This window comes from Saccopteryx bilineata, chromosome 3 (assembly GCF_036850765.1).
Source record: "Saccopteryx bilineata isolate mSacBil1 chromosome 3, mSacBil1_pri_phased_curated, whole genome shotgun sequence".
In the NCBI taxonomy this organism is placed as follows: domain Eukaryota; kingdom Metazoa; phylum Chordata; class Mammalia; order Chiroptera; family Emballonuridae; genus Saccopteryx; species Saccopteryx bilineata.
The window spans coordinates 314062402-314074923 of record NC_089492.1 but is presented as its reverse complement, the minus strand read 5'-3'; the positions used below and the strand labels follow the sequence as shown (position 1 = coordinate 314074923).

The window sequence follows — 12522 nt, the reverse complement described above, 5'->3', positions numbered from 1 at the left end:
CTGTGTGCCCTGGCCGGGAATCGAACCTGGGACTCCTGCACGCCAGGCCCACACTCGATCACTGAGCCAACCGGCCAGGGCCTGGGGGGGGGCCTTTCTAACACCCTCCCCAAGCAGGGGTCTCTGAACGTGTTCAAGTTTGGAGCTGCACATACATAGCTAAGAAAAGGAAGTTCATACAGCCCTCAAAATCAAGTGGAGCTGCCAGGTTTGCTCTAAAGCGAAAGACCGCCAAGAGAATGCCCCTGCGCGCTAAAGTGTAGGTCTGAAGGTCTGGGGAGGAGCTGATCGAATCCAATTTGGAGGTGTGTTGGCGGTGAGACCCCTGAAATAGTATTCTGAATGCACAGGAAGACTATAACCCCCCCCTTTTTTTTTTTGTATTTTTCTGAAGTTGGAAATGAGGAGGCAGTCAGACTCCCGCACGCGTCAACCGGCAGGCCCACCAGGGGGTGATGCTCTGCCCATCTGGGGCATCACTCTGTTGCAACCCGAGCCATTCTAGCGCCTGAGGCAGAGGCCATAGAGCCATCCTCAGCGCCCGGGCCAACTTTGCTCCAATGGAGCCTCCGCAGGGGAAGAGAGACAGAGAGGAAGGAGAGGGGGAGGGGTGGAGAAGCAGATGGGCACCCCTCCTGTGTGCCCTGGCCGGGAATCGAACCCGGGACTCCTGCACCACTGAGCCAACCGGCCAGGGCTGAAGCCTATAACCTGAAGGGGGACTTGTCGGGGGGAAAACTCAGAGTTAAGAACAAAAGTCCGTGAAAGAAAATATAGACTAAAATCCCTACTCTTCGAATCTGGGTACCGTGGCCAGGAAAGTTCTTTTAAGCCAGGAGGGGCGTGATTCGAGCAAGACATTTTGAAGCTTTATGGTGGCTGGGAAAGCTCAACAAGCATGGAACAAGAAGAACTAAAAGAATCGGCGGAGTGAGGCGGACAGGACGGCCTACAAGGCTCATATAACTGGAAAAGGCAGGCTTGTTCAAGAAGGCAGAATGAATGGTGCCCGTGGGAAGCGCATGTATTGGTCGAGAAAGTCCTAGGGGATCGGAGCAGGACTTGTGTTCCCGGGTGAAAACAAAGTACCAGGAAGGGGAAGTACGGTGCCAGGATTGGTTTCTTCACAGCCGGAAGCAGCTCTCCCGAGAGGCGTGGCTGAGACGCTCTTGCCGGGTACGGTGGCCTGCGGGTCGGCTAAGGGGTGAAATCTCGCGCGATCGCGCTGGCGCCGTCGGGGACGGGGCGGGGCTGACGGCGGGGGCGGGGACCCGGAGCGGGAAAATGGCGGCGGCACAGGAGGCGGACGGGGCTGGCAGCGCCGTGGTGGCGGCCGGAGGCGGCTCCGGTCAGGTACGGAGGCCGAGAGGGGTCTGAGGGGTTCTTCCCCACCTGGGGGGGCCTCTCACGGGGCGTGTCCTGCCACTTTTCACGGAATCCCGTGCATCCGGGGCTCCTTGCCTAGAGGGACCTTGACTATCCGGCCCAGGCGGGGCCGGTCGGCTCGGAAGGCCGGACAGTGCGGGAAGCGGGGCCCGGTTGCGCGCCGGGTCCCCTGCACGCCGCGTTGGGCGGCCTCCAGGCTCTTGCTCCAGCCGGAGACATTGGCGCGGAGGGACGCAGCCTTGTACCTAGACTCCCTAGGTTCTTGACTCCTGATTCCAGGCTCCACGGCCGTTCCTAGAGTGGTCTGGCTTTCCGAGTTTCTTGGAATGCTTGACATGTGGGCAATGACTGATTAATTGGTAGTTTTGTATCTTTGGGCGAAATCAAGTAATCATCGTGGGGAAGGGCACAGGCTGTGGAGGTTGACAGACCCATTTTACAGATGGGAATCCCAAGAAACAGGGAGACTAAGGCTTTCAGAAGGTCACCCAGTTTGGGTTTGGGGTTCATTCCATTGTAGCAGTTACTAGGCATTGCTAACCCAGGGTGGTCAGGACTGGGATGGGCTTGCTTTTATCATAACCTACCCTTATGGTGGAAATAGTCCAGGTGCTGATAGACTTCTGACCCATCATCGCCTCAGCTAAACTGAGGCTGCAGAACATACTGGCTAGTTCAGGCAGCCAGCCACCCTTAAGGCATTTAGGGAATTGGTGGAGTGACAGCCAGGAGTTGTCGACCCACCCACTTGGATGTCACTGACATGTGGGAGGCAGCAAAGAGGAGAGGAGCTCAGGTTGGGAGGAGAGAATGAAGCTTTCTCTCTCTGTGACCTTGTGCTAGTTCCTTTTCCTCTCTGGGCCCTTATTTCTGCAGTGGTAAATTGAGGGGTTAGACAAGGAGGGCCAGCCATGTGATGGGTCACAGAGATGACTGCAGCCGTGTTCCTGCCATCAGTGGAGTGGAAGAGAAGACTGACATCTAAAGAATTATAATTCTGAATGACTAGGCTGGGGACAAAAGTCTCTGTGAGGGACTGAGGGAGCCAAGACGAGGGGCAAATAATATCACCTGTTAAAAAAAGTAGTATCTCTTGGGAGAACACCAGGATGAGATTTACCTGATAGAGCCCAACATATCTGGTTTAGCATCTTCAACCAGGGCCTTGCTCTGGGTGGCCTCAGGAAATGTTTACTGAGCAGTGGAATGAAGACTCAGTTCCTGTCCTGGGGAGCTTCTCAGTTTGCTGAAAAGTCTGTTGATTACTGGATGGGGGTTGGTCAGGTTTCGTTGAACTTCTGGAGACCTCCCCACACCCCAGTCCTCTCTTGTTCATTTCTGCATAAATCCTTTCAAGACTTATTCTTTTGCTTTCAGGATCAAGTACAAATTCTTTAGCAGATCAAGGCCTTGCATGATCTGACTTCCATCAGACTACACTAGGATTTTACAACTTAGCACTTGTTGGCATTTTGGGTTGGATAAAGCTTCACTGGCTAGGGCTGTTCTTTGCATTGTAGGAAATTTAGCAGCATCCTGTACATACCAGATGTCATTAGCACACACACCCCTCCCCAGTGTGACAATCAAAAATGTCTTCAGACATTGCTAAATGTCCCCTGTGTGTTTGGGGGGGGGGTGCCCCTGCTTGAGATCCACTGGATGAGAGGGTGTAAGCCACTCTGAAGTGTGTATTTCTAGGAGCATGCCTCACTATCTCTGCCTCAGAGCCTGTGCACATGTTTCTCCCTTCTTTAGCTGGTTGATCCTTACCAGTCCTGTACATTTCAGATGTTCTCTCCCCTAGAAAGTCCTCTCTGACTCTCTCAGACTAGGTTGGGGCGCCCACAGTCTTCGGGTCTACCTTGTCCTAAGCCCTACTCACACTAGGTTGTTACTGTGCATCTGTCTCCTCCATTGGACTGGGAGCCCCTGAAGGGCAGAACTGGGACTGTCTTGGTCATTACTGAGTCGCCAGCACCACCCCACTGAGGACCTGGCGGCACAGGGCAGGTGCTCAGTGTTTGTGGAATGAATGGATCTTGAGGCAGAGGGTAGGCTAAGGTGGAATCTCCATGGTGGATCCAAGCGCTATGTGAGGACATGCTGGAAAGCCTGTCCTCCCAGCCCCGGCCCGGCCTCATGGTCTCAGCTGCTTCCTGGGTCCCTTAGTGGGTGTTTCTGGGGATTGTGTATGAGACTGGATGTGTGGGTCCAAAAGCAGGAACTGTGTCTTAGTCACTACTGTGTCCACAGCCACCACCACCTTCCTCTGTCCTGTGGGGTCTACACAGTCCTCGGCAGTCTCCTGCTCCAGCCAGTCTGCTCCTTCAGCTGGTGGCTGAGGCACAGGGCCCACAGATCCACTTTTCATTCCTTCAGTTAATGTGTATTTTGTCCCCTCTACAGGCTGGGCCCTGTGCTAATGCTGGAGATACAGCTGTGAACACAACAGAAGCCCTGCCCTCTTGGAGCTCATGTTCCATTTGTGGACTTCAGGATGGGGATGGAGGGACAAGGACGAACAGTGAATAAGATAAATAAGAAAATCTGTAGTGGGTTGGATGGTAATAAGTGCCATGGACAGAAATAAAGCTGGGAGGGGGATGGGAAGTGAGGAGGTTGCGACTTACACAGTGTAGTCTGGGAAGGCCTCTCTGAGGAGATGACGTTTGAACAGAGACTTGAAGGAAATGAGGAAGGGAGGCCTGCAGATACATGGGGGAAAGCCTTCCAGGTAAAGGGAACAACCAGGACAGAGGCCCTGAGGCAGGAGGTGCCTGAAGCGCAGAAGGAACAGTGAGGAGCTGGGTGGCAGGAGCTAGTGAGTGAGGGGAGATGGGTGAGAGCAGAGGGGTGGGGCAGGAGCCAGATCAGGCCCTTGAGGACCTTGTGAGGACTTTGCCTTCATTCCACGGGAAGTGGGAGCCACCAGGAGTTAGCTTTTTTATTCCTTTTTTTTTTTTTTTTTTTTTTTTAACAGAGCCAGAGAGGGATAGACAGACAGGAATGGAGAGATGAGAAGCATCAATAATTAGTTTTTCATTGCGCGTTGCAACACTTTAATTGTTCATTGATTGCTTTCTCATATGTGCCTTGACCGTGGGCCTTCAGCAGACCAAGTAACCCCTTGCTCGAGCCAGCGACCTTGGGTCCAAGCTGGTGAGCCTTGCCAAACCAGATGAGCCCGTGCTCAAGCTGGCGACCTCAGGGTCTTGAACCTGGGTCTTCCGCATCCCAGTCCAACGCTCTATCCACTGCGCCACCGCCCAGTCAGGCAGCTTTTTTATTTATACTTACTGATTTTAGAGAGAAAGAAAGGGAAAGACAGAGACAGAAACATTGATCCGTTCCTTATGGGCCCTGACCTGGGATTGAACCCACAACCTTTTTCTTTTTTTCTTTTTTTTTTTTAAATTTTTATTTATTTATTTTAATTTATTCATTTTTAGAGAGGAGAGAGAGAGGGAGAGAGACAGAGAGAGAGAAGGAGGGAGGAGCTGGAAGCATCAACTCCCATATGTGCCTTGACCAGGCAAGCCCAGGGTTTCGAACCGGCAACCTCAGCATTTCCAGGTAAACGCTTTATCCACTGCGCCACCACAGGTCAGGCCACAACCTTTTTCTAAAAGGATGACACTCTTGCCTGACCAGGTGGTAGCGCAGTGGATAGAGCGTCAGACTAGGATGCAGAGGACCCAGGTTTGAGATCCCGAGGTCTCCAGCTTGAGCGCAGGCTCATCTGGTTTGAGCAAAAAGCTCACCAGCTTGGACCTGAGGTTGCTGGCTTGAGCAAGGGGTTACTTGGTCTGCTGAAGACCCGTGGTCAAGGCACATATCAACTGAAGTGCCACAACGAAAAACTGATGATTGATGCTTCTCATCTATATTCGTTCCTGTCAGTCTATCCCTACCTATCCTTCTCTCTGACTCTCTCTGTCTCTGTAAAATAAATAAAATAAATAAAGGGATGACACTCTAACCCCGTGGTAGTCAACCTGGTCCCTACCGTCCACTAGTGGGCGTTCCAGCTTTCATGGTGGGCGGTAGCGGAGCAACCAAAGTATAAATAAAAAGATAGATATATGCCTGACCTGTGGTGGCGCAGTGGATAAAGCGTTGACCTAGGAATGCTGAGGTCACTGGTTGGAAACCCTGGGCTTGCCTGGTCAAGGCACATATGGGAGTTGATGCTTCCAGCTCCTCCCCACCTTCTCTCTCCTCTCTCTCTCCCTCTCTGTCTCTCTCTCTCCCTTTCTCTCTCCTCTCTAAAATGAATAAATAAAATTTAAAAAAAAATTAAAAAAAAGATAGATATAACTGTAGTAAGTTGTTTTATAAAGATTTATTCTGCCAAACTTAGTGAAAATCCGACATAAAGTACTTGGTAAGTAATTATTATTATATGCTTTTACTTGCTGTAACTCTACTTTATAAATTTTATAAAGTAAAGTTACTTCCCTACTTTATAAATCACCATTACTGTGGAACCGGTGGGCGGTTAGAAAATTTTACTACTAACAGATACAAAAGTGAGCGGTGGGTATAAAAATGTTGATTACCCCTGCTCTAACTAATGGAACTATCTGGCCACAGTGAGAGGTGCTTTTTAAAAAAAACATTTTATTGATTTAGAGAGAGAGAAGAGGAAGAAGCATCAACTCATAGTTGCTTCACTCTTAGTTATTCATTGATTGCTTCTTGTATAAGGCTTGACCAGGAAAGCTCAGGGGTTCAAACCGGCTACCTCAGCATTCCAGGTTGACACTCTATCCAGGTCAGGCCACGAGTTACCTTTTTATTGAGGTATAACTTAGATACTGTAATGTTCACCTGTTGTCAGTATAAACTTCAGTGGCTCTTAGTACGTTTATGCAGTTGTGTGGTACAAGCATCATGACAGTCTTGTCTGAGAACACTTGGACCCCCTCAAAACAATCTTGTGCCTGACCAGGTGGTGGCACAACAGATAGAATGTGGGACTGGGATGTGGAGGACCCAGGTTTGAGACCCCGAGGTCGCCAGCTTGAGCGTGAGCTCATCTGATTTGAGCAAGGCTCACCAGCTTGAGCCCAAGGTCACTGACTCGAGCAAGGGGTCACTCGGTCTGCTGTAGCCCCCCAGTCAAGGCACATAAAGAAAGTAATCAATGAACAACTAAGGAACTGCAATGAAGAATTGATGTTTCTCATCTCTCTCCTTTCCTGTCTAACTGTCCCTATCTGTCCCTCTCTCTGACTCTCTATGTCTCTCCCACAAAAAATGAAAAAAAAAGATGCTTGTGTTTCATTTTTTTGTATTTTTCTGAAGTTGGAAACGGGGAGGCAGTCAGACTCCCGCATGCGCCCGACCGGGATCCACCTAGCATGCCCACCAGGGGGCAATGCTCTGTTGCAACCAGAGCCATTCTAGCGCCTGAGGCAGAGGCCACAGAACCATCCTCAGTGCCCGGGCCAACTTTGCTCCAATGGAGCCTCAGCTGCGGTAGGGGAAGAGAGAGACAGAGAGGAAGGAGAGGGGGAAGGGGAAGAGTGGAGAAGCAGATGGGCGCCCCTCCTGTGTGCCCTGGTTAGGAATCGAACCTGGGACTCCTGTACGCCAGGCCGACGCTCTACCACTGAGCAAACCGGCCAGGGCCTCTTTTATTATTTATTTATTTATTTATTTTTTTTTTTTGTATTTTTCTGAAGCTGGAAACGGGGAGAGACAGTCAGACTCCCGCATGCACCCACCGGGATCCACCCGGCACGCCCACCAGGGGTGACGCTCTGCCCACCAGGGGGCGATGCTCTGCCCATTTGGGGCGTTGCTCTGTTGCGACCAGAGCCACTCTAGCGCCTGGGGCAGAGGCCAAGGAGCCATCCCCAGCGCCCAGGCCATCTTTGCTCCAATGGAGCCTTGGCTGCGGGAGGGGAAGAGAGAGACAGAGAGGAAGAGGGGGGCGGGGTGGAGAAGCAAATGGGCGCTTCTCCTATGTGCTCTGGCTGGGAATCGAACCCGGGTCTACCGCTGAGCCAACTGGCCAGGGCTATTTTTTATTTATTTTTTTACAGAGACAGTCAGAGAGAGGAATAGGTAGGGACAGACAAGACAGGAACAGAGAGATGAGAAGCATCAATCATTAGTTTTTCATTGCGTCCATCATCTTAGTTGTTCATTGATTGCTTTCTCATGTGCCTTGACCGTGGACCTTCAGCAGACCAAGTAACCCCTTGCTAGAGCCAGAAACCTTGGGCTCAAGCTGGTGAGCCTTGCTCAAATCAGATGAGCTCACGCTCAAGCCGGCGACCTTGGGGTCTCGAACCTGGGTCCTCCACATCCCAGTTTGACGCTCTATCCAGTGCGCCACCGCTTGGTCAGGCCAGTGTTCTTTTATTTTATTTTTTTTTAATTTTATTTATTTATTTATTTTTTATAGAGGCAGAGATAGACAGGGACAGACAGGAACAGAGAGAGATGAGAAGCATCAATCATCAGTTTCTCGTTGCGTGTTGCGACTTCTTAGTTGTTCATTGATTGCTTTCTCACATGTGCCTTGACCGCGGGCCTTCAGCAGACTGAGTAACCCCCTGCTGGAGCCAGGGACCTTGGGTCCAAGCTGGCGAGCTCTTTGCTCAAGCCAGATGAGCCCGCGCTCAAGCTGGTGACCTTGGGGTCTTGAACCTGGGTCCTTCCGCATCCCAGTTCGACGCTCTATCCACTGCGCCACCATCTGGTCAGGCCCAGTGTTCTTTTTTATTGCTGAGTAGTATTCCATTGTATAGATATGTCACAGTTATTGCTTCATTCATTGAAGGGCATTTGTGTTATTTCTAGCTATTATGAATAATGCTGCTATGGATATCTATATATAAGATTTAGCGTGGACGTACATTCTCATTCCTCTTGGGGAGAGACCCAGGGATGGGATAAATGGCTTGTATGGCAGGTGCACATCTCACTTTGTAACATCGACCATGTTTTTCCAGGCAGCGGCTCCATTTTCCCACCAGCAATGTACAACTGTTTCGATTTCTCCACACCCTCACTGCATTTGTGACTGCCTCTACTAGTGAAGTGACATCTCTGCGGTTTTTATTTTCATTTCCATGGGAAGGTTTTCAGCCAAATTTGTTCACTATTGCGGATAAGAGATCAGAGCTTGGAGCTAGCCAGATGTGGGTTCAAGTCCTGGCCTGGCCTCAACCTTCCATTTCTTGAGCCAAAATCAGCACAGACCTGCTAGAAACCCTTACTTGGTCCCCCAGGAACAAGGCCAGCCCTGAATGAAGAGGTCCCTGTGCCTATGTCCTCTCACCTGCCTCCTGACCCGCTCCCCCCTGAACCTTTCCCTCTCCCTAGCACACCCTTCACCCAAATGTCACAGTAACTCAGGAAGGCCTTTCTGACCCCCCTAAGTCCAAAGGTTATTGTCATCTCCTGCTTATTTCTCCTTGAGCACTTCTCCTGTTTACCATTTTTAATAATCCTCACGGTTCTGTAGGTGTGTTTCCCTCTAGATCCCAAGTTCTGCAGAGGAGGGCAGGGCCCACAGCTGTGTGAATACCACTGGTCCCGCTGCCTAGCACAGGACCTGGCACAGAGTGGATGATCAGGAAGTTGTTTTTTAATTTTAATTTTTAATTGATTTGTTGTTCCATTCATTTATGCGTTCACTGGCTGCTGCTTGTATATGGCCCGACCAGGGATCATATCTAACTTTACCTGACCAGGCCGTGGCGCAGTGGACTGAGAGCCAGACTGGGATGCAGAGGACCCAGGTTTGAATCCCGAAGTTGCCAGCTTGAGCGCGGGCTCATCTGGCTTGAGTGTGGGCTCACAGCTTGAGTTCCAGGTTGCTGGCTTGAGCAAGGGGTCACTCGCTCTGCTGTAGCCCTTCGATCAAGTCACATATGAGAAAGCAGTCAACGAACAACTAAGATGCCACAATGAAGAGTTGATGCTTCTCATCTCTCTCCCTTCCTGTCTGTCTGTCCCTCTCTCTGACTCTGTCTCTGTCAAAAACAAACAAACCTGCAACATTGGCATGTTGGGATGATCCTCTAACCTACTGAGCTATGTGGCTAGGGCTAGGAAAGCTTTTCTTAACAAAAGGTACCTGTATATTCACAATCTGGCCCTTGGCTTAGAGAGGGGAAGGCTCAGAGGGGAAGTGGTGTACCCAAGATCTCACAGCTGGGAATGGGGGAAGAAGGCTTGCAGCCTAGGTCTGTCTGACACAGTTCCCACCTTTCACCTTGGTGCTCTCCTGCACTTTGGGAGATGATAGGGAAAAGCACTTGCTAGTAAAGGTTACAGGAAGTGACAGTGACATGTTTAACAGACACTGACCTCAGCTCCCTGGCAGCCCCATCTGGCCATGGCCTCTGTCCCTGTTCCCTGGGGCTTTTGAGGCCAGCAGAAGAAGACATTGCAGAGTGGGCTCCGGGCTGTTCTGGGGAGGCTGCACAGTGGAGTCCCTGGAGGGGGTGAATTTGAGTGGCCTAGGTGCTGGGGGGCAAGTTCTTCCGTCAGAATTTGTGGATTCCACAGGTATTTATCAAACTACCATCCCTGGGCTGTCTGATGCTTCCACCTGATGGTGACCATGACAGTCCTGGTCCTGCCTCTTGAAGGCTGAGGGGTGGGGTGACAGCTGGGAGGAAGGAAGAGGACAGGACCAGGGAGTCAGCAGGTACAAGGAGAAGGTTGGTAAGAATTTTTCCATCTTGGGCCCTTCCAAACCTAACATGAAAGCCTCTACTCTGAGTCCCTGTTTCTGAGTGAAGAGTCTTTGGGAAGCCGTGCCTGACTTGGTGGCCTGCCCACGCCTTGTCATGCTGCTGCCGTCTTCCTTCCTGGTGCAGACAGGTGGCTTAGCCGTTACAAGTACCCACTTACCCGCGTGGAGATGTTCGCAGTTCTAGGCCCCAGGGTGGTGTGTGCTGTGGTTGTTGGACGCCCCATCGTTGTGGCTCACAGCAGTGGCTCATGCTGTTTGCGTTTTCTTTGTCTGTCTCACCTGCACTTTCAGGAACTACTGAAGGGATGGGCCCCGCACAGGGCTGGCCACAGAGCAGGCCTCGGAAACTGTTTGCCTGGCAAGGACCATTCGTGTAAACCCACACCTTGTACCTGCTATGTGACTCCTTCTGCATTGTCCCCTAGAGTCACCTCCTTGCATCTTTGCTCCTGGGCTCTGGCCCTGGCCCCAGGAAGCAGTGGACAGTCCTCAGAGTCAGACTGTGTCTCTCACCACTTGCTTCCCTCATTTTCTCCTCTGCACTGGCCAAAAATATTTATTTTATTTTATTTATTTTTTGAGAGAGACAGGAGCTGTGCCCTGACCACGGAATCAAACTCAACCTCCTTGTTCCAGGGCAATGCCCTAACCAACTGAGCTATCCAGCCAAGGCTTAATTTTATTGATTTTTTTAAAGGGAAGGGAGAGAGAGGGTAGGGGAGAGGAGGGGAAGGGAAGCATTTGTTCCGCTCAGTCTTGCATTTTTTGGTTTCTTCCCATGTGTGCCCTGACTGAGGATTGAACCTGCAACCATGTACTTTTGGAATGACACTGTTAACCAACTGAGCTAACTGGCCAAGGGCCACTTGTTGTATTTTAGGTCTCAGCTCTGATGTCCCCTCTTCCAAGAAGCCCTCCCTTACTCCTAGGCTAGACCTAGTACCGCGATGGTGCTTAGCTCTGTGCTGGGCTTTGGCACACAAAGGTGCCTAATAGCCAACTGGTGCCTCAGGTTGTCTCTCTCCTTACTTACTCTAGTCTCTGTCTTCTGCAGGTGACCAGCAATGGCAGCATCGGGAGGGACCTGCCAGCGGAGACCCAGCCCCAGAACCCCCCACCCCAGCCAGCACCCAACGCCTGGCAGGTCATCAAAGGTGTGCTCTTCAGGTGAGCAAATGCCTCTTTGGTTTTGTTCACTGAAAAGAATTGAAATAAGAAAAACTTAAAAGAAGAAAGGAAAAAATCCTTGATGATTTTTTAAAAGATTTTATTGATTTTAGAGAGAGAGAAAGGGGAGAAGTGGGAAGTATCAAGTCATAGTAGTTGCTTCTCTTTTTTAAAAAATATTTATTAAAAAAATTTTTTTTATTTACTCATTTTAGAGAGGGAAGAGAGAGAGAGAGAGAAGGAAGGGGGGAGGAGCAGGAAGCATCAACTCCCATATGTACCTTGACCAGGCAAGCCCAGGGTTTCGAACCGGTGACGTCAGCGTTCCAGGTCAACATTTTATCCACTGCGCCACCACAGGTCAGGCACTTACCTCTCTTACATGCTTTGACCAGGCAAGCCTGGAGTTTTGAACCAGCAACTTTAGCATTCCAGATTGATGCTTTATCCACTGTGCCACCACAGGTTAGGCACAATAGAATTTTTTAATTTTAAACGTTTATTTATTGATTTTTAGCAAGAGGAAGGGAAAGAGACAGAGACAGGAACATCAATCTGTTCCTGTATGTGTCCTGACTGGGGATTGGACCAGTAACCTCTCTGCTTCAAGATTATGCTCTACCCAACCAAACTATCCAGCCAGGGCCTAGAATATTGATAATGTGGTATATTTCACCACATTAAAAAAATTCTAGGCCGCTGTAGCAGATAGCACAAACAATAGAAATTAATTTTTCACAGTTCTGGAGGCTAGAAGTCCGAGATCAAGATGTCCACATGTCTGGTTTCTCGTGAGGCCTCTCCTTGGCTTGTAGGTGGCTGCCTTCCTTGTGTTCACATGATCTTTCCCTGTGTGTGCCTGTGTCCTAATCTCTTCTTATAAGGACACCAGTCCCATTGAATTAGGACCCACCCTAATGAGCTTACTTAACTTGAATTACCTCCTTACAGACCCTGTCTCCAAGTACAGTCACTGAGTTGCTGAGGTTTAGGACTTCACATATGAATTGGGTGGGGTACAATTCAGACACAACATATACATTACATAAAATTTACCATTTTAACTACTTTTTTTTTTTTTTCTATTTTTCTGAAGTTGGAAATGGGGAGGCAGTCAGACAGACTCCTGCATGCGCCCGACTGGGATCCACCCGGCATGCCCACCAGGGGGCGATGCTCTGTTACAACCAGAGCCACTCTAGTGCCTGAGGCAGAGGCCATAGAGCCATCTTCAGTGCCCGGGCCAA

At 50.2% G+C, this 12522-nt stretch overlaps 1 protein-coding gene across 1 annotated transcript in view; it reads left to right on the top strand.

Annotated features, from left to right (window-relative positions):
* Nucleotides 1–1262: 1262 nt before the first annotated feature.
* CLPTM1 (CLPTM1 regulator of GABA type A receptor forward trafficking) overlaps nucleotides 1263–12522 on the top strand; it is a 46557-nt gene continuing 35297 nt past the window's right edge. The window contains exons 1-2 of the mRNA XM_066271840.1: nucleotides 1263–1353; nucleotides 11163–11275. Coding sequence (XP_066127937.1) covers nucleotides 1285–1353; nucleotides 11163–11275 — 182 coding nt within the window. The 5' untranslated portion in view covers nucleotides 1263–1284. The remainder of the gene's footprint in view (nucleotides 1354–11162; nucleotides 11276–12522) is intronic.